Below are 20591 nucleotides of genomic sequence, written 5' to 3'. Positions count from 1 at the left end.
ACCGGCTGAAGGTCATAAGGCTCTACAGGAACACTCCTGACTCTCGGTGCTTTTCCTCTTCTGGGGGAGTGGTTCTCTCCTGGGTTTTTAAAGAGGAACTATGATCATTGCTCACTGTAGAAGAAGCCAAGATGTAGGACAACGCTGTTGTGTCAGCTGCTGAGCACCGCGATGTGAGGGTTTGAGGCCTCTGATCCAAGCACAACCAGCGGTCAGAGGACTCCTGTGAACGGTGCATGTATGAAGCGAGAAGGTAAGCAGGTAGGGGGAATGATGTTGCTGTTTTCGTACAAACACATACGTGTTTTGTAACAAGAAAAAGGTTATTCCATTGCTTCAGGCGGCTATTTTGGCATGTGGCACTTTGCCTAAAAGCTACCAGATGCTTCCTACATCTGGTTCCTGCAAGCGTTGTTAACTCTTCATTATGTGCGTTTGAAGTAGGGCTTATGCCAGTGGTTCTCCTCACCCTACCCCAAACTCCGAAGGTTATGCCAGATAGGTATGAAAAGCGAAGCGGCTGAGCCCAGTGAAGAAAACAAGGCATCGGTTCTGTTTGCCAGCATTGCTGAGCTGTAGAAATCTTCACTGAGAAAGCGGGAGAGAATTGGCTCGAGGTCCCGCTTCAGAAGACAGCACTTCACCAGCGCTCTGACTGATCCAGCGAGCAAGTGTTGGTGTTTAGCAGACCCAACTGCTAAATCCTTCCTATGGTGGTTATAATCTGTGCAATATGCGCGCACAGGTTATAACATATATATGTCCTTCGCTTTGGCCGCCATCCATCAGGTTCAGCCTGAAGTTCTGTCAGCTTCTCCTGACGCGGATCCTTGACGGATGCTTGCTTAGGACGAGGTAAAATAAGTCTTGTTGAACATCTGTGGTGAAAAGCCTAGCACATCCAACGCAAATCTGTAACTGATCTGGTCCTTTTTTGGTACGTGGAAGAGGCCTACGCTGACAGTCTCTTTGTAATTGTGCTGGAGGATTCCTTCAGCATTTTTTGTGGGCTTTTGCTGATGTAAGAGACTGTTGGCTGGAAGTGTTTGTCTTGACGTTGCTGCTGCGAAGACCCTCAACATCCTGTTGCCGTGGGGCAGTACGCACAAAATGTCCCTGAAGAAACCACCATATCTGCCTGAAGCTAGCAGTGCCTACCAAGCTGCGCTTGCCCACGAGCAAGGTGAAGAAACCACCGTGAACACCTGGGCACGCGCCCATGGAGGAACACGGGGCGGCACGTATGGTAATGAGCTCCGTGGAAATGGGTGGACTTTTCGGAGAAATCATGGGGACCGGGACAATAAAAGAACTGCGTACTCCTCTCTCAAAAAACTGAAAAAGCACCTGAAAAGCAACTGCAACTGGAAAGTAACAGAGGAAAACCTGCAGCGCTTGGGACTGGGACTTTGGCTGGAACCTGGAACCTGGACCCTCCATCACCTGCATCGGGACCGAGTCAACGGGACGTTGCTGGCTTCGTGGTGGTGGTGGTAACTAGTCTTGCTGCATCTCTTCCGTTTTCTTGCTTAGGTCTTCCTCTTTTTCCTTTCTTCTTCCCTCTGTCCTGTCGCTATTATCAGTTGTTATAGGAAATAAAACTTGTAAGGTTGTACGGCATCTGACCTTGTTTGTGTCTTAATCTCGCTCTTGGGATTGTTTAAGAACCCTCCCCGATACCGGATCGGGACACTGGTTTAGTGGAGAGAACCTTTGGCCACCATTTCCTTGCTGTGACTCTGTTTTGGGTTTGCGTGGTGGGGTTTTGGTAGCGGGGAGGGGTTGCAGGGGTGGCTCCTGTGAGAAGCTGCCCACTCGGGCAGCAGACTGCATAATGCAAGAAAAAAACAAGTGGTGTGCCAGCCAGTGGGGGGGGGGGAAAAACACCAAAAGTTGCTGTGCAAGTTATTCCAGTGCTGCATTTTTTTTTCTGTCATTGTTAAAAGTAATTTCTTACTGCTGGTGTGAAGAATGTAAGGTGGAAAATTCAGGTCAAGTTGGAAATACCATTTATCTGTGAAGATACAGATAAATTTATCCTCTGTAGGAGAAACTGCATACAGATTTCAGGAAGGGAAAATGGGTAAATGTTCAGCTATGGCTGAAGTTCAGTTCGTTGTTCCCAGTTCCTCATTGCAAAATTTTCTAAGTGAATGAACAAATTAAGGATTTTTTTTATATCAAGTCTTAATTGAATGGATCCTCATTTAATAAGTTACATACAATAACACACAAGCATCTTGCTCTTACATCCCTTTGCTTTTATTTATGGCTTAAACAGAGGTAAAGTCTTAAGGACGTAAAATCATAGGCTGAGCTGACTGGTAATCATCTTAACCACCAACACACTGACAGAATCCTGTTTCAGTTCTCGGTGGTTTAGGGTTTACTTTAGATTTAATGTATGGATTGGCAGTTGTGCTGCAGTAGCAAAAATAAATCCAGAATACTTTTTTCAATACGACTGCTAGTTACAGGTATCTCATACTGTACTGAAGTCAGCGCTCAATGTTTGGTTGTTTTTTTTTTTACTATATAGTGTTGATGTAAATCTGTTAATATAACAAAACCACTTTTGGTGTCCTCAACTATGTTTCTGTTGCTCTCCCTCTGTGTTTTTCTAGGTTGTGAATGTTTAGATCTGTGTTCAGCTACCTCCGGAAGAAACTGGCGCTTTCCATTCCTGGTTGTTGCCCTTTGTGCGTTCTAAAACTCTTCCATCATTTTCCTACCTATTAATTCATACCGTTTATTTAATTAATGTTAACCATTTATTTTATGTGGCGATGCTTGACAGGCCCCCTCACCCTTTAGGATGAAGGCGTTTGAGGGTGATGTCTGATTCCAATCCAGCTCATCCCATTTTGTTATTCCGTTGCTCTGGCCACACAAGAAGCCGGGGGCCACCCCCCCCCCCCCCCCCCCCCCCCAGTTTACCTGTTGACCCCCGGCTTGTGTGCGCAGAAATGAAATGCGGGTTTAATTTCGGGGATAGAAATTAAGCGTAGGCCAGCCAGCTCCACCTAATGAGGTGGGGGGAGGAATTTCTCCTTCCATCCATCAACCAAGCCCCCCCCCCCCCCCCCAAAAAAAAAATCCTGAGAGCTGGCACGGTTCTAGCCATACACCTGTGGCTGCGTGGGTGTCTATCGCAGACATACACGATCACGACCGCTCACGATCCCCCCCCCGCCCTTTCCCCTCCCCCCGGGCAGGGCCACAGCCGTTGCTCCACCCCCGGGGGGGTGTATGTGTAACACAGCCTATCGCGATAGCGTTGTCGCCGTCCCGCCTCCAGCAGCCGGTGCGGGGCTGATCGGTACGCGGTGCTCGGGGATAGGTAAGGGGGGGGGGGGGCGGCTTTTCGGTACCCTTTGGGGCGCAGGGGGATTTATTTTTTTGGGGGGGCACCCCCTCGTCTCGCTGGGAGCCTGACTGAGGTGAAATGGTAGTCGGGGCTGGGGGGGGGGACGCACAAGCGGGGAGAAGAATGTTTTCTTCAGAATGGGGAGGGACGGGACGGGAGGTTTTAGGTGGAAATCTGTATTTATAACGTAATAACCCGGGGGGGGGTGCGGATGGTTTTTGTATCATTTTGGGCTGCCGCTCCGCGGGTCTGAGTCATGCCGGCGGGGCGGCCGCACCGCAGTGCGCTAAGCGGGGCGGGCTGCGGGTCCGATCCGCACCGATCCGCACCGATCCGCCCGCAGGGTAAGGGGGGAACCGGGACTCCCACCCGGGAGACCCCCCCCCAGTCACCCCAGCCCGCAGCGGCCAAGGCTTGGGGGGGGGTGCAGACACTACCCGGGGTGTGCTGCAGTTCAAAAAAAACCAAAAAAAAATGCAGTTAACTTAAAAAAAAACCCAAAACAGATTGGGGGGGGGGCAGGAATGGGGCTCTTCGTCTTAGTTACCCTTTTCTTGCCTTTTTTCTGCTCTGAGGTTATGGTGAAAGTAGCAGTAGCTGTTGTAAGCGTGTGCTCTCCCAGGTGGGACTGCGGCGGAATGGTTCTGGTTCGCCACCGAGGCGGTAAAGCCTTTCTTGCTGCTGGGATTGCTGTTGCTTGATATTTCTTGTTATTGAGACTGGTTGGATGCTTGAGTTAAAGCAGCAGTTTAGAAAATTCAGTTGAGGAAGCGTTTTCTGTTTTCTTTTAAGCCATGTTGTGATTTGCTGTCTACATAGGTATGTTCTAAGCTAAAATTTCACTGTTTTCTCATCTCTTTGTTCAGGAGTACGAAAAAAAATGACTCATTTTCACAAAAATAGATTGGTTGAACGGCTACTGTCAAAGCTGTTATGCTGGCTATGATGATTTTTATTAACCTGCCTTATATTTATTCTGCTCACGACTTGGTTTTGTTAAAAGGCAAAACCCTTTTACTCTGCCAAAAGCATTGGGCGGTTGAGGGCTCTGGGAAGATGGAGAAGTTCCCAGGGAGGTTCTCGTTGCTGTCCAGAACGGCTCTTGCTTTAACCACCAGAGCAGCGGCACTCCCGCAGATTCACGTCACTGTGGGATGAGCCTCTGGTCTTGGAAGGCTTCTCACAGAGTTGTTTACCCCAGAAAATTGTCTCATCTTGCACATTATGGGTTTGGTTTTTCTTAGTTCTGCTCAATAGGAAATCATACAGACAGGAGAAAAAGTTAGTGGTTTGGTTTTGGTTTTGGGGTGAGGTTTTTTTTGTGAATTGGGTCATTTTTGTCAGTAGAAAAGTGAACTAGACCTAAGGTTGAAAAGGATTTCAGTATTGTTTTATTATGAAATCATCTTTTCAAGTCCACAGTCGGTCTTCTGGGAGGAAAAAACTCCATCTCAACATGATTATGGTCTGCCACGCTAGACTCTTAGCTGCATATAGAAATAGCTTCAGGCAGTATTAACAGGGTCAAGAGCAGCAATGTAACTGTTTCCCTGCAGTCTTATCATAAGTGAAACTTGTTATCTGAATGCCTTTAATTTTTTGGGACTTGCAATCCCACTTGAGCTTTGAAGACAAACATGAAATCATGCCCTCCTAGTGCAAGTACGGCCCCTCTCTCCCTCTCTCCCCCTTGTATCTGCTTGATACTGAGTCTGAGTAGCCTACTGTCTGCAATAGCAGAGATTTTTTTAGTAGTAGATATTACTGTTTGTAGTTCAGAACCTGTGTGCAGAAGTCTAACGACTCCTGCCTTGGAGTTGTCTACGTTAAAAAACAATCCTGACCTTCCTAGCTCACTGCTACCTGCGGAATACAGGGATCGTGGAGGACTCGAGCCATCGCTGCAGTCACACGGTGGGTTATTGCAGGTCGGTCCCTCAGTGAGAGGGAGAAATTTTGGGAGAGGAGAGGCAAAAGTCCCCGTAGTGCAGACAAATCTCTTGCAACCCCATAAGAGAGAAGAAAGGAGCACAGTCTGGGTCCAGGTTTATTGGGGAATTGCTGTAAAAGAAAAAGCATTCGAGATCTAAATGGTCTCTCTTTTTTGTTGGGTGCATTTGTAGCTGTAAGAAATAGGGAGACCGGTGGAATGGTGTAATCGGAGGGGAGCAAGGAGACCTGTCTACAGCCTGTCGGGGCTCAAATCTCAGTTCTCAGAATAAAAATCCTCTTTCGGGAAGTGCAAAGTTACTTTTCTCTCTTCTCTTTCACTGGTTTTCCTGGCCAATGCCTTCAGCTCCATACTGAATCGAGTCTTGAAACCTCGATTCCTCACCACGTATTTTGCTAGTTTCATGTAGCTTTTAAGTATAATAAACATCTAACGTGTGTTTATGCCTCCAACTTAGGCAAGAAGCATGATCAAGATGAACTGCGTCATATTAACTGCCTGCATTGTTCTGGTTGCTTTTTGTAGTTGCGGTGAGTATAAGGGAGGCACTTTCCTGCTGTCATGTTATGACTGGGGCTGAGGAAATCATGGAAAAAAAATGTCGGGGAAGGAAAAATAACAAGGAAAGGCCTGGATTATTTGATACGATTTTGGGGAATGACAGAAACCATCGAAGTAGGGCTTAGTTTCTGTTGCTGATTGTCTTTGGTCAGAAGAGAGAATTAGGTGCAGAATATGACGCTGCTTAATATGGCAACAGACTGGTGTGTTTTGCTGCTAGAAGCTTGGATTCCTGGTATGTAAATTGGAAAGTAGGCGTATGGCACGAGAAAGAAATGAGATGAAATAAAGAAGGGCTAGAATAAAATTCTGCTGAAAGTGTCTCTTGTTGTCTGTCCTTTTGGAAAAGGCAGTCTTTAAGAGTAGATAAACGAAGCAAACATTTAGTATCTTGTTCTGCAGGCACATAAAGGTAAATGGTTTGAAAAATGGCCTAAGTACATGCTTCAAAATCTTCCTTTCAAAACTGCCTATCTCAATTTGTACCCTGACAAAAGCTTGTAAATTTTAGCTTAAGTCTTGAGTTTAATAACCAGGCATATGTTTTCTGACAGTTAGATGCAGATAGTGATTCACCTCTTTTTCCTTTTTAACGCTGCTACTGTTTCAGTACTTTACTATTCAGTAAAGATAAACCCTTGTCTTCTTAGGTTATGCTCTAAGGTGCTACCACTGCGAGAACAGCCCTTCCTTGTGCAAGACCAATAGTACTTGCTTAGCGTCTGAAGATACTTGCTTGCAGATGAAATTTGGTATGTATACTGTTCCACAGAACTAAAATAAACATGGTTATATCAGTTTTCATTGCCTGTATGCTTGTAATCTGGCCTTAGTGTGCATTTCTTAGCCTCACTCAAAAGAAGGCTGCAAATACTTTTCAAGGTCATGCTTATATCCAAGCAACTAATGAAGATAATGATGATTTAGATAGCTGATTTATACTTGTATGAGCATATACACAGATAACTGTATATCCAGATTTGAAAAACAAAACAAAACAAAAAGCCACCACCCAAGGGAGATGGAAGAAACCAGGAGACAGCATTGACTTTAAAATACAAAACTTTTGCCCTGAATTTGTTGCTCTCTAAAAACAGATAAAGCATGCGTAACCCACAAAATAAACCTGCAGGTGAAGACTCAGTTGTTTATGAATTGACACTATTAACACAAATTATCTTTTCCTGAGGGGGAAGTGACCTGCATCTCAGAAAGACGGTCAGGGATGTTGAGCGCATAGAATTCTTGCTCTAGTTGTTAAATAACATTTAAGTAACTCTATTGCTACCGGTGACAGGGGTTTCATTGGAAAAACAGAAGTACCAAGTCAACTGAAATAATCTCCTGCTTTCCCAACTGGTTCCCTCTGCTCTAGAAACAGTTTTGGGCTGGCTTTGGACAGCGGGAACCCAGATGGGGTGGGACCGCTCTGTTCCCTGGCAAGGTCCCTGCTAAAGCTCATGCCTTGGCGTGGAGGAATGAAGCTTCTTCTAATGCTGCTGGACCAGGATGCTGCTCTGTGCTGCTTGCATCGGAAGGAATTTTCTCTTTTGCTGTTTCCCTTGAGCCTAAATCTTCATGAGCACAAAGCGTAGGCTTCCTAGCACGCAGCCTAGGGCGGTTGTCCATCGGCAGAGTCGGGAGTCGAGTACTTGAGGTGTCAAGCTAGGGTCAGTGGAAGACAAGGTGTTTGATCTCTGGTGTCCAGGGGAATGAGCAAGAAAAGGGGAGGACTCTTCGGCTCTTCAAGCTCTGTCTTCCGCATGTTGCTTCTGGAAATGAAGCTGGTTAGATCCAGCGGGATGAGCTGGATGGTGATGCACTAGCCTTCTCTGGCAGGAGCCCCAGAGTAGGTATCACTCAAGCTTCACCCTGTATCTCCCAGTGGGTCATTTGGACTGAATTGGAAGCACTGGTAAGCTTGAGCTGGAAATCTTTCTTAACCTACGGCTAAGAGCTACAAGAGAGTGCTGTGGAGGCAGGACCATGGCTTGCTGTCGCTATTCACACTACTAAATTCCTAGTGAAGGCAAATTTGGAAACTTACAAGCACTTGAAAGAAGCTAAAAAAGCAAGTATGTGACAGTCTAGGCAGTGATTCTCTCTCCGTACCAAAAATGGTATTACTTTCAATATTCTCTTAATCTGTTTAATTTTTTTTTTTTTTTTAGGTAAATTGAGAACTTTCGCCTGCTGGAAGGCATCCCAGTGCAGTGTGAATGATATTGCTGAATTCTTCCAGTTGGATAATTTTGAATTCTTTTGCTGCCAACATGACTTGTGCAATGAGAGCACAATTACTAGGGTTAACAAAGCAGCCTTCAGTATTGCCTCTGTAATGACCATGTTATGGATGCTTCTGTAATAATCCTGATTTGTATGCCGTATTTTCAAGCTGAAGTTATACAAAATCATTAATGCTCTTCTGAATTGTACTTCTCGCATTTTCAGTTCCTAATAGTGGGCAGAAACGTTACCTTTTAGTTTTAAATTCTGTTTCCTGAGGTTCCATCTGTTAAATCACTGTCTCCATTCACGGGAAGGAGATGTATATTGTTAACAGTTATAGGGAATTTGTGTATTTTGGCCTGCCTTCTTCATGGGGAAAATAACTTGTTAGGAAGTAGTGTCATCTTGTGGAGAACCTGGGCAAAGTTCAGTGGGTGATGTGAAAGGGAAGGAATACTATAGGTTTTATGCTGGAAAGGTATAATTTCTTAAAATTGTAATTATTTTTGTTGGGATTTTGGGGGTGGGTTTTTTTGGGGGGGGGTGCTCCCTTGTCATACACCAAGCAGTGGATTTGCCCTCAAGACAAGAAGTGTTGGATCATGAGTATAAACTTGCTGCAGTCTTCATGATGACTATGGCAATATTTAGTTTCAAGTGATTTAGACTCTGTTCCCATCACTGTAATGTTTTTCTTTTCTTTTCTTTTTACAAGCCAATGATATATCCTTGTAAGTACTGTTATTTTGGGAGGAAGCATCTACATTTCCTAAACCAAAACAAAAATAATGCTGTAAGTGAGAAACACTTTCCCCTCTTTTTATATTTCCGTGAGCATGCAGACGACACGTTAGCTGCGTTTTTTCCACCCTTATACTTTATCCATGTCTACGATTTTAACTAAGCATGTGCTTTGCACTGAGTATTTATTGGTATACTGAAAATTATAAAATGCTAAGGAATTGAAGTGGCACATCTAGTTTATTTTCCCACATAGTCAGCTTTTGGTTTTTGTTGAAAAAAAAGTGACATGTAAACTTAACCCTTTAAGCTCCCACCTAAGAGTATTGAAAAAAACCTTGCAGAACTTTATATTTTGACTTTTATGCAACTCTATAAATGCCAGTACAAAATATACATGTATTTATATAGCATGAAGAAAAAACGCTGGGTTTGGATGTGTAAGAGGTCTGGAGCTGAAATAGTATGTACATTGCTTTGCCTCGGTGGTGGAGACAGACCTTTGATACTTCTCTGGTAGCTGGGGACCCTCTCAGTCAGGTACAATGTCAAATTCTGCTTTTTGTCTTCTGGAGCTCTTGGCATGTCCCTGCAAGAGTTGTGGTCCATTGCCAATGGCGTATTCTCTTTCTGAGGACGCTCGCTTGTGCTGCGCAGGGTGCCAGTGACACCAGTTCACCCAGTCATAACAAGGGTGTTACTCCAACTCCATGATATATTCTGCAATGTATCTTTTAGTTAAGCTTATCTTAGCTATGAAAGCATCCTGGGATCTCTCTGTTCACTCGAAATATGGGAATCATCCTGTCTTTGATTAATAAAAATGTCAAAAAAGAAAATGTGGAGAGTGTGGCTACTTATTGGCGCGCTATTTACAGCTGGACATAACTAAGCATTTCTGCGTGAGATGCATCCACGCTCCCCATCCAGAGACTCAACAAGTTGCAAGTAGACTTCTCTCACTTCTTCTCTGGGGGTGGGTGCTACGTGGAGTCGGTTAGCTTTGGCAGAGTGGTTATTTGCTTTAGGGAGCTGTTTGATAGGACAAGGGGTAATGGTTTTACACTAAAAGAGGGTATAGATTCAGACTAGATAGAAGGAAGGAATGTTTTATGATGAGGGTGGTGAAACGCTGGAGCAGGTTGCCCAGAGAGCTGGTGGATGCCCCATCCCTGGTGATTTGATGTTGTGCTAGAAAGAAGAAAAGTCCTTGATTTCCCAGTCTCTTGTCCCTCCACCTTTTTATTTCCCATCTTGTTAACAAAAGCAGACACTTAAAAGACAGTAATTTCTGGGCAGTGACTCAGTGACTTTTTCCACTGATGCATCACCATTTGTCAAGCTCTTGCTCATCTCAGATGGAAAAAGTGGTATTAAAGCATGGACTCAATATACAGTTGTGGGAAGGTTTGTAGCAAAGAAATTAACTTGTGTTAGATAAGCTGATAGATTCCTTATGCTTAAACCGTTGGTTTTTTTCGCTACTATATTGCCAATGTCCCTCTTTTGATGGTTGGCACTTTTAAACCTGTTTTATTGCTGTATGGTCTGCATAGTAAAAGATTCTTTTAATAAGCACAAAAAGAAGCTCTGTATTTTGTCTAATAATAGTTTGAAAAATAATTTTTAATATTTGCATTTTGATAGCCTTGAATACTTGCTTGTTTAATCTGTCATATTTCTCCTTTCTTTTTCTTCTCCAAGCAGCTTGAGCAACGAGTCCTTGTGGTTTGTACTCTAGAAGGCCATTTCTTTTGTAAAGATCAACAAGAACATTGTTTAATTCTTGTGGTGAGAATGCATGTAGCAAAGTAAGAGAATTTGCTATGATAGCAAAAAACTTTCAAAAAAAAAAAAAAAGACTAGATTTCAAGTGGAAAGTATCCCTTTTGTCTCTCTCCTGGGAGGGGCAGATTAGTTATGTAGGCTGATTCTCATCTCATGCTATTTACAAGCTAAATTGTGACGCAGGGTTTCGTGTTTTGGTATATGTTTGCATCTTCTAAGCTGGCGTGGTCTGACGGGTGAGGTCTCCTGCAGAAAGAGTTGTTGAACAGGGACTGCTGCTTGAACTTTGGCACTTCTCCCACTGCTGCTCTATTATGTCCAGATTTGATGGCCAGCCCTCAAAGATGGGTGACCAGAGCCATCAAAACCTTAGATCAAATACAATTCCATTTAGTGATGGTAAGACAATATAGTACAGGGTGCCAGCGATCAGTTCTGTGCACAAGTATCACATCGGTGCAAATAATTGATTTTGCTTTAGGTTTGCATACGCTTTAAAGACAGGTCCATCTTTGCTCTGAGCTACAGAGCAAATAACCCCCATCAGGTTGTTATAAAAATTTTCTGTAGCATTAATTGGTCATTTGTCTGTACTTTTGTGACTGTTCACTTTTACATCCATCCCTATTCTTAAGTCAGTGATTTTTCACTCTGTGTAACAGTAGGGTTAATGTGTGTGATAGTTTCTTGACTCTTATTTATATCTAATCATGGCCCTGTTACTGGACGGACTGGAATTTAGCTCTTTTCTGGCTGTAACAGCTAATTGCAAGGAACTGAGGGACTGGTGGGAAGTGACAGAGTCACAGACGGGCTGAGACTGGAAGGGACCTCTGGAGGTATCTGGTCCAACCTCCTGCTCGGTCGCCCTCACAGTGAAAACGTGTTTCCTGATGTTCAGAGGGAACGTCCTGGGTTTCAGATTGTGCCCGTTGCCTCTGGTCCTGGCACTGGGCACCTCAGAAAAGAGCCTGAACTCATGCTTGTCTGGGAAATGCCTGGCCTGTAGCTGGGACACACCAGAAACCAGACAGTGCCACATACTGCTAGAAAGCTGCAGTTTGCACACAGGAAAAATGACTGTCTAACCTATTACAGAACGCAAAATACAGCAGCCGCTGCTGCCAGATGCAATGTACAGCTTGCTATTGTACTTATACCCGTAGAAAGCTGGAGGTGGTTTTCTTGTTTCTGCTTAGAAAAAGGACTTTCGATCCATCTCTGTCCCGGAAAGCAAGACCAATGTAACTATTGTTATGAAAATTCCCTTCCCTAACTATACAGCAACCGGTCTTTATAGTATCAAAGTGTTTTAACTTTGTTAAGTTACATATTACTTCACGTTATACACTGCAATGTAGTGAAGCAGTGGAATTTTACTGGAGACTGGCATTGTGCATGTGTAAGTATAACAAATGTAAGGACAGCCTGGCCCTGGAAAGAAGGACTTTGCTTCTTGGAAGCTTAGAGCTGTCCGTGAAGGACAAAAAATACCCCCGAACAACCAAGGTGACGCCAGCATCGCGCCGTACCTGACCATCTGAAGGGTGTAAGGACCCCGTCTAAACCCACACTTGGGGTGCCCCAGTTTGGCTGGGACACCTCACGCACACCAACCCTTACTCCTGGGTTTCCCCACGATGCGGCCCAGCCCCTCTCCTCGGTCGGCACGGGCCGGTGGCGGATTTTCGGGACGCTCTGTGCGCCCTTGCTGACCTCGGAAACCGCCGCTGAATGGAATTCCTTCCCTCTAGGGGAAATTTATCACAGGGCTCCACTTTTTCCTAACGTATAACTTCATGTTCCTTGCTGAAATTTAAGACCGTTGCTGCCATGGCCCCATACAGGCGGAAGATATTCTGGTCCGTTTTGGCAGGGTTACCCTTCTCCCCCCCCCCAAATTCTTCCTCAGGTTGGGAAAGTGCCTCTCCAACCTTTCCTTGACGGTTCTTCTCTCTTCCACTGAACGTTTAACTTTCTTTTTTTTTTTTTTTTAATTGTCTTGGGGGCTTATTTTTATTTTTTTCCCTCGGGAAAACGTTTTGTTCTGGTTTTATTTGCGGGGTGGGGGGGGGGATGCGAGTGCTGCCTGGTCCTCCGCGCCGCCAGGGGGCGCTGTCAGCCGCCGGCTGACGTTTCCCGCCGGGGCGTGGCGGATGCGGCGGGGGCCGCGGTGAGGGAAGAGGAGGAGGAGGAGGAGGAGGAAGAGGAGGAGGAGGAAGGAGCAGGGCCCGGCCGCCCCACCGGCACCCCGCAGGTGAGTGGGGCGGCAGGGGTTCGCCTGGCTGCGTTTTATTCCCTTCCCGTCGCCTTTAGGCTTTGCCGCGCCTCTCCGGGCCCGTCCCCAGAGCCCCCTTGGGGCCTCTGGCAGAGCAGGCCGTGCCCAGGGAGGTGAGGCGGGGAGGAAGGCTCCCGGCCAGCCCGGTCTCCCTGCCTTGTGCCCTGGTGTGAAATGGATTAAAAGGTGCTCCCCGCCGCGGGGCTTGCTGTGGTGAAGGCGTTGAGCACGGGGAGCCCCGCCGACAACGGGGCGGGGAGGTGGGTTGGTGCCTTAACACCTCCTGTCACAGGCTGCTGATAGCACTGCACTGCAGAAACACCGGGCGGGGGGAACTGCATCCGGCTGCTCGGGTGGAAATAGCTAATTCTCTGCACCCCACATGCACCTGCGCTTCGCTGGGGGCTCTGCGCTGGTATCTTGTTTCTCCAGCGGTATACTGTTACACATGAGTACTTCCCTTGTATATTATTTTTAAGAGGAAAATGCGGTCAGTGCTATTAAGAAACAGTGCTTATAATAGGCACCAGTAATAGCCATATAAATGTGCTCTTATATTAACTTTACAGAGTGCTTTACAGGTTTGATTAACATGGCTTCAGTGTTTGTGCTTCTTTGCTGTACGTCATGTGTTCGTGCAGTTTTCGTCCAAGAGCTTTTAAGTCGTAGATGGCACGGACCATTTGAAAACAAGTTTAGCTTATTCAGCAGAAGAACCAACATCTTGGCAAGCCAGCAAACAAGGACAAAAGCAAGAATTGCAGATATAAGGAGAAAATAATTATATTAAAATGCTTTTCTTTCAGTATGTGTGTTCAAAGCACAAAATTGTTCTAGGAAACAGATTTGAAATACTAAAACACTTTACTGAGTTTTTACACATTTCTGCTATTGTCTGCTTTTCTGCTGTAGTCCTGTGGAAGAGAGGAGAAAGGGGACTGCCATTACCTTCCTTGGTAGTAAGAGGAGTGGAGTTCTGCCTCAGGGTTTTCTTCCATCATCTGTATTTCTGCAAGAGAAGGAGGAAAAGTCCTACCTTAATAGCTTCATAGTGAGAACTCAAATGAGTGCTCTTTGAAGCCATTTTTTATATCCAAACAGTGTTGTAATAGATGTGGGGAAAGTTAGTCAAACACAAGTATTTCTGTGGGAGTCAGCGGACGGTTTCTCTGCCTCGTAGTCATCCGAGTAGGTGTTTGTAACAATGCCGTTCAGTACTTTACCATGTAGATTGCTCACCCTCAAGCTGTAGGATTTCTGTGACCACTTCAGTATGAGCTGCTGCTGAAATCTGTCCTGTCCGCTGTTGTGTGCTCCTGAGTGCCCCTTGAGCTGGGTCCCGTGATATCTGACTTAAGTGCAGTAAGTAGGCCAGAAACTACCCAGATGAATAATACATGGTTAGGTTTTTTTAGCTGGATTTGGCTGCAGCTAGTGCTGGGACAACAGAATGGATGAGTACGAAGGCAAAGCTGCCAATGGGACTTTTTTTTGGTAACATCCCGTTGTGATAAAAGTCAGTTGTACTTTGAGCATCAGAAGAAACTTGTTTCATAAAATTAAGTGGGCCTCTGTTGTATCTCATGGAATTTGTGAAAGGTTTGAGTATCCTGCTTGTTGTTCTTCAGTGAAGAAGAAATTAATGGAAATGAGTGCGTAGTGAGTGACAAAGAATGGTCATCAACACAGTAGAATATGCAAGATGAAGAGCAGGGTGAGGTGCTGGCAGTGATGAAGCAATGTGAAACCTTGAAAGTGAGGGTGAGCAGTTTGAACTTAGAGGGGAAAGACAAATTATCTGTCACTGTAAAAACTTCAGAGAAGGTAGCCACAGATGATTTGGACTCCCTGCTTCTCTTACGCTGATAGTGCTATGTCCAGGACATAGACCTCCAAAGGAAGGAAAATGGTGATAGAAAACTTAATTGAATTCTGTTTAGATATACTGCAAGGAGAAGGAATGGAGTTGAGCAGTCCAGCGTTCAGATTGCAGCTTCACCAACTTTAGTGCTTTAACTTGCTGTCTGTACCCTAGAAGAAGAGCAAAACCCATTATTGGCTGATTTCATGCTGGGTAAGGAAAGTCTGTTCAGTTTCGTTTCCCAGCTGGATTTGGAAAACTCGTCAATATTTAGTGTCCCTGATGTAAATAAAAATACATCAGAAAGTAGCGGTTAAGGTATTCAGGTAGGAATGCTGGCACGTGAAGTGAGCAAAAGTATTGCATCAGTTGGAGCTGGAAATGAGCTAAAATATTCATAAATCAAATACAAATGTGCCACCACATTACATCTAGTGAGTCATTTTGACCTCTTTGTACCTGGGTAACCCTTTTATGTATCTGGAAATGAGCTTTTCAGTGAGAACAGATTTGATGTTACGGCTCTGGAGGAGTTATGAGAGGGGTTTTTACTTACAAGTTCTGTAATTCCGATCCTCAAGCCCATGGCTCGTTTATTGATTTTAATATTTGAAAAGATTCTTGGCGTAATCCACTTTGGCCTTGTAGATAATGTAGGCCATAGATTGCATTCTGTGATTCCTGGGTTTATCTTCAAAGTGATAAACAGCTTTAAAAGCTGCCTCTGCTAGCATTCTGCATACTCTTTAAGATAAGCTATGTGCTAATGTTTATTGTAAACTGTTTTCCAAATTCAGACTGATCTGTGTATGCATATTTCAGAAGTCTGTAATACAGATTGGAAAGGACAGATTGTTTTCCTCTGGGTGTTGCTAGTTGAGAGTGAAAATTACTGAACAGGTACAGCTTCTCTTCTCAGTTCATGCTGCTCTGTGGATGGAATATCCAGAGGCAGAGCAGGATATGTTAGTCTGCTCTTAAGATTTTCTCTCCGAGACACAATTTGGAATTTACTACATGGGCTATTTTATAGACTTTGCCCATTTTTTTCTCAACCAAGTTTGTCACAGTTATTCAGTAAAGGTCTTAACCTTTGAGCTGCCTTGTACCTACATGATCTTTAGTATTTTGCTTTTTAAAGCCTTGTTATGGCCTATACTTGTGTTTATTAGAAAGCTACAGCTTTCTTTGATCAGAAACTGTAATTATGTCTGGTACTTTGGTGCCATTTAGAAATTTGCGGTGCTTGATTGTGAGCAAAAGAAGCAAGGAATACTTGCTGTTCCTGGGGTTTCAGATGCAGGTATTTTATATGCTGATCAGTGACCTCAAGGGTTGCAACACTCCTTGTGTCTTTCAGATATGCAGCAGTCACACAGCAATTAATGCAGTTTGGCACTCTTTAATGTTTTTAGTCTTTACATATGATTTTACAGAAATATTCATTGATATAATCCCTGTTATATTGCAGTGGCAGGCAGTGTTTAAGGTCAGGTTAAATATTAGCAAACTATATGTGGTTTGTATCTTCTGTTTAAATGTGGGAGAAGCAACTATGCTGAACAATGCTTTATGGCATTTACTCTTTAAAGACTTCTTTGGATTATTTTTGATAGTATTGACATTTTACTGACTAGCAACTTTTAGAAAAGGCATATTATGCATATTTTATACATAATTTCATTATTTCTCAACAACTAGTAATGTAGTGGAGATCAGAGGTGCTGTCAGAATTGAACAAACCAATTAGTTTCAAGCATTTTACAGTGAAATATGTAGAGAGAAGTATGAGTTAATTACAGTTATCTGAGTGTCACTGATACTTACCGTGGTATTATTTCATTTATTTTTTCATAGCCATCGTGAAACTATGTGGAAATGGGGTAGTGGAGATGATTCTCCTTCCAAAACAGTAGTAAGTACTGAATTACTATTAAAATAATATTTTCTTAAGAATTTCTGACTTAGAGGATCTTTAGTTGATGATATACTAATCATGTGTATTTGCTCTTTCATAAATAAGTTGCTTAACTATTTTTACCATGACTCAGTTTTAGGACTCTCATAGTCAGGTTGGGTTCTTGCTTCCTGTCTGCTTGGTGTTTAATCTCTTGTGCATAACACAGCTGCTCTATTCCTCTTCACTATGCTTCTTTTGCTTTAAGAAAATGAGCTTTATCCCAAGTGTATTTTTTGTGTTTAGTATGTTCAGTATCAATATTGTGTTGCCACTAGGTTCAGTAACACTACTACTGGTTGTTGTGTTGCAAATCCAGTAAATGAGCAAATTCAGTTTCAGATACCTTTGATGGTTTTGCTGTATTTCAAACTAATATTCCTAAACCAGTTTCTAAGATTTATAATTTCATGTGTCTATCAAACTTGCTAAAAACAGACTGTTATCGGTACCGATGGTACATGTAAGTTTTAGTTTATTGCACTCTAATAAGATTTGCTAAATGTGTTTAAAAAAACCCCAAACAAACACCAAGTGAAGACTTTTTGCAGAAGCAGTGTTGTCTGCACCATTTTGTTTGTTCAAGGTATACTTAATGTCTGCAGGCTGCAGGCTCACAAGATTCAAGAAGCATGTCGGTGACGGATTTGACTGAACAGCTGACAAGTACTGAACAGCTGGTAACACAGCTAAAGGAGCTTGTCAGAGAGAAGGATGCTGAGCTTCGAAATAAAGATCTTCAGTTAAAGGTACCATCCGTGTATTCTTGTCAAAAAGAGTGTTTAAAAACCCCCTTTGGTCCTGTTTAACATGAGCTGTTTTCATAGATACAGGCTTATAGTCAGTTATAGCAACTGTAGGAACACAAGAAGCATTGGTCACAATTAGCTGTTATGGTTCCTGGATGTTACCGCTTTTTGCCAGTATGTCTTCTCTTCCAAAATTGTAACTGGGTTTGGGTATTACACAGGCAACATGTGTTCCTTGCATGAGCAGATGCACTTAATAATTGCAAGGGAAGACTGACTTGCCAAGAGCTAGAGGTGCATGGTCATTTTAGGCTAAATATGGGGAAAACCACCATCCAAATCGTTACTGGGCATTTAGTGAGATGCCAGCTTACCTCAAATTGAATTTCTGTACATAATTTTTTATTTCTCCTTCCACTATAAATGTCTTTTTGTTGTATAATGATCTTACTGTTAATGCTTACTGTTATTATCCTCTGCTTTTGACTAACGTTAGGAAGGATGGAACTAGGAAGGAATTTGTATTTAACATCCGGAAGACTTTTGAGGGTTTGTTATTCTTACTAGTCATAAGGTTGTTCTGTTCCTGCAAGAGACTTATTTTTACACTTTTAAAAAGATGTCTTCTGTGGATGCGAACAGCCAAGTGTAAAAATACTTTTAAAAACTCAATTGTAAATGAAGTTGTCTCTTTAAATGAAATATGCTTTTTTAGTATTATGAAGGTGTCTTTCTCTTTGCATCAACCCCCCTCCCCCAAACCTCCTCTTTTTGTTAAAAAATGAAGCCTTGAATTGTATTGCTATCAACAAGTAGGAAAATTTCTAACATCATAATGCTCTGGATTCTATACAAGAATAATAACCATGTACAGAGAGTTAAATAATGAAAGGAGGTTTGTTTCATATATGTGGATCTGTTGCATGTGATGTTATAGTGTCTCTTCAAGGGAAAGATTTTTTTGGTAATCACTTTAGATTTCTCTCTCTCTCTAATGGAAGAATTGAAGGATGCACTTGTTCATGTAGCTAATTTAGTCCTTCATGACTTTGATGTTTGTAGGAGGAGAAGGAATCTGCTGATGCCAAACTTTCCAAGTTGAAGCTGCAAAACAAAGCCAAGGTTGCATCATTAACCTCACAGTTGGAAGAACTTAAGAAACAGTTATCAATATCAGGAGGCTTAGAGGCAAAAGCAGAACAAAAAAGGGTAAGTGTCCTTGCATTTTAAAGCAGACATAATTTGTGTAAGACTAGACAGTTTTGCGTGCTGGACTCAAATGTGGAATTGAAGTTCACATTTTGAGCCGAGTCATTTTAGGATCGGGGTAGACTGGGTGCTGTCAGTCCAGCTATATATTTCTATTTAATATTTCTAGGGCATTTGTTTTTTAAAGGTATGCTGAAAGGGAACAGAAACAGATCAGTTTGTTGAAGTCCCTAGATGTCCTCAAAGACATGCAGTATTTGTGCTTCCAATCTATTTTGCTAATAAAACATATTCTTAGCAGTTGCACTTGATTTCTTTTGTAATGGCAAATAATTTCTATAACCCAGTAGTTATACGTACTGAAATTCTGATGGGAACACTATGCTTAGGAACAGTTGAGTTTACACCTTTCCCTGTCCCCCCCACAATGGTCCTTTTTTCCCTCTCAGTTGTATGGACTGCATTTGCCAGATTCTATGAGTTAAAATTCCTAGAGAAAATGAATGCCCTTATTGCATGTTTTAGTCCACTTTGCAGCAAAAATTATCATGAATAATTTAAGTACAAAGATTTTTACAAGCTTGATGTAAATTATGTGCCTGCTTTGTCTAGCTCCTACATGGAATATGTAATATATAAGAGAACTGAAACACAAACCATGAGTAAAGTCCACTTTTTCTCACCAGTATTATCTGAATAATTGGAGGTACGGAAGTCAGGTGTTACCTATTTACGGAATTTAAAACTCCCGTTTTTGCAGGCATCAAAAGATGGCGACCAGGAAAATGCTGCAGCAAATCGTGGAAAAATATTAGTGCTGAGAAGAAGAATAGAAGAACTAGAATCCCAGCTCACACAAAAAAATGAAGAGTTACAAAAAAAGGTGGTGTTTTATTTGGTGCTAAGTGTTTGATTTTTCACATTTGTGGTGTAGGATTATGTTTAAATATATTTATATATTTTTATATTTAATTATATGTTATATTAATAAACCGATATTCTGAGAGTTTTCTATTGAGTAGAGAGAGAAGTTTATATGCTACAACCTGCCTGAGCAAACGCAGTGAGAATTCTGTCACTGTGTCTTCAGTGAGCAGTGAATCCTCAAGCATGCTTTTGTAGTTGTTTGAAAATTAATTTTGAACAAAAATGCTGTTTTCCTTCAGTTTTTCTTGTTGCAAAAATAAGATAACAGGAGGAAATGTAGGCAAGGGATGACTTCATGTTCTGGTTTTTAGCTGTTCTGTGCAGTGATGTGTTTTGTGGACATGACTGTGGAAAGTGGCAGGAATGTGAATGTTGCAGAATTTCAGAGAGAAAGGCTCAGTAATTAAAGATTACACCTAAAAGTGAACCAGGTTATGAATTTGATGGTAACTTTTTCAGTACCCTAAAATAGGCAATAAGGAAATAACGCAAACGGTTCTTCTCTGCTGTAGGTGGTGGAAGTATAGATTACAAGCAGTGCTGTCTTTTCATTTTCAGAGTGTTGAACTGGAGGCCCAGCATTGTCGGGGGGCTGAAATGGATGCCATGCTGGCAGAGAAAGAAAAGAAGTTAGCTGAAAGAGATGCTTATATCATCGATTTACAGATAGCCTGTGGATCAAGTGGTGTTTCCAATGAAATACTCCTGCCGATTGAAGAATTGAAGGTATATTAGCAGCTCAAATATAAAATCTCCATAGAGGTTTCAAGGAATCAACGAATTCTGATGCTTTATATGGTGGATCCTTCTCTGAAGCACAAATCCTCTGCAGTTATTCATGTGAATAAAAATTCTTTACTGATTATTTTCATTTATGTTACTAGATCTATATTTCTTTACTTCTTTTGTCAGTACCATTTATACGTATACGTATGAGTATCGACTTCAGAATCTGCTGACAAATTTCATTCAA

At 42.7% G+C, this 20591-nt stretch overlaps 2 protein-coding genes across 11 annotated transcripts in view; both read left to right on the top strand.

The window, feature by feature from the left end:
* The first annotated feature begins 225 nt into the window (after positions 1 to 225).
* On the top strand, positions 226 to 9688 carry LOC104312471 (CD59 molecule (CD59 blood group)). Of its 5 annotated transcripts, XM_069804161.1 has the most exons (5): positions 226 to 253; positions 5220 to 5281; positions 5776 to 5848; positions 6530 to 6631; positions 8051 to 9688. In XM_069804161.1, exons 1-5 carry the CDS (start codon positions 241 to 243, stop codon positions 8242 to 8244), a joined length of 444 nt encoding a protein of 147 aa, XP_069660262.1. In that variant the 5' UTR covers positions 226 to 240; the 3' UTR covers positions 8245 to 9688. The 5 variants fall into 5 exon arrangements, with proteins under 5 accessions (XP_069660262.1, XP_069660263.1, XP_069660267.1 ...); XM_069804162.1 differs by lacking the exon at positions 5220 to 5281 and having other exon boundaries at positions 226 to 261; XM_069804166.1 differs by lacking the exons at positions 226 to 253; positions 5220 to 5281 and adding an exon at positions 3331 to 3336.
* Positions 9689 to 12778: 3090 nt separating this feature from the next.
* The window catches only part of LOC104315959 (golgin subfamily B member 1-like), a 45072-nt gene continuing 37259 nt past the window's right edge, over positions 12779 to 20591 (top strand). For 4 of the 6 annotated variants that reach the window (XM_069804154.1, XM_069804153.1, XM_069804152.1 and 1 more), the window contains exons 1-6: positions 12779 to 12894; positions 16634 to 16691; positions 17339 to 17482; positions 18545 to 18691; positions 19452 to 19574; positions 20177 to 20344. In XM_069804154.1, the coding sequence (XP_069660255.1) occupies positions 16647 to 16691; positions 17339 to 17482; positions 18545 to 18691; positions 19452 to 19574; positions 20177 to 20344 (627 nt within the window). In that variant the 5' untranslated portion in view covers positions 12779 to 12894; positions 16634 to 16646. Of the gene's footprint in view, positions 12895 to 16633; positions 16692 to 17319; positions 17483 to 18544; positions 18692 to 19451; positions 19575 to 20176; positions 20345 to 20398; positions 20459 to 20591 lie in introns of those variants that run through there. The other 2 variants (XM_069804155.1, XM_069804156.1) reach the window with 2 other exon arrangements.

The sequence above is a fragment of the Haliaeetus albicilla genome, chromosome 16 (assembly GCF_947461875.1).
Source record: "Haliaeetus albicilla chromosome 16, bHalAlb1.1, whole genome shotgun sequence".
NCBI classification, from domain to species: Eukaryota; Metazoa; Chordata; class Aves; order Accipitriformes; family Accipitridae; genus Haliaeetus; species Haliaeetus albicilla.
Note: the sequence above shows the minus strand (reverse complement) of the source record. Positions and strands in the feature narration are given on the sequence as shown.

Coding starts and splice junctions, on each gene's coding strand:
- LOC104312471 (XM_069804161.1), top strand. Junction 5,282..5,775: donor GCCATCGCTGCAGTCACACG/GTGGGTTATTGC, acceptor CCTCCAACTTAG/GCAAGAAGCATGATCAAGAT. Junction 6,632..8,050: donor TTGCTTGCAGATGAAATTTG/GTATGTATACTG, acceptor TTTTTTTTTTAG/GTAAATTGAGAACTTTCGCC.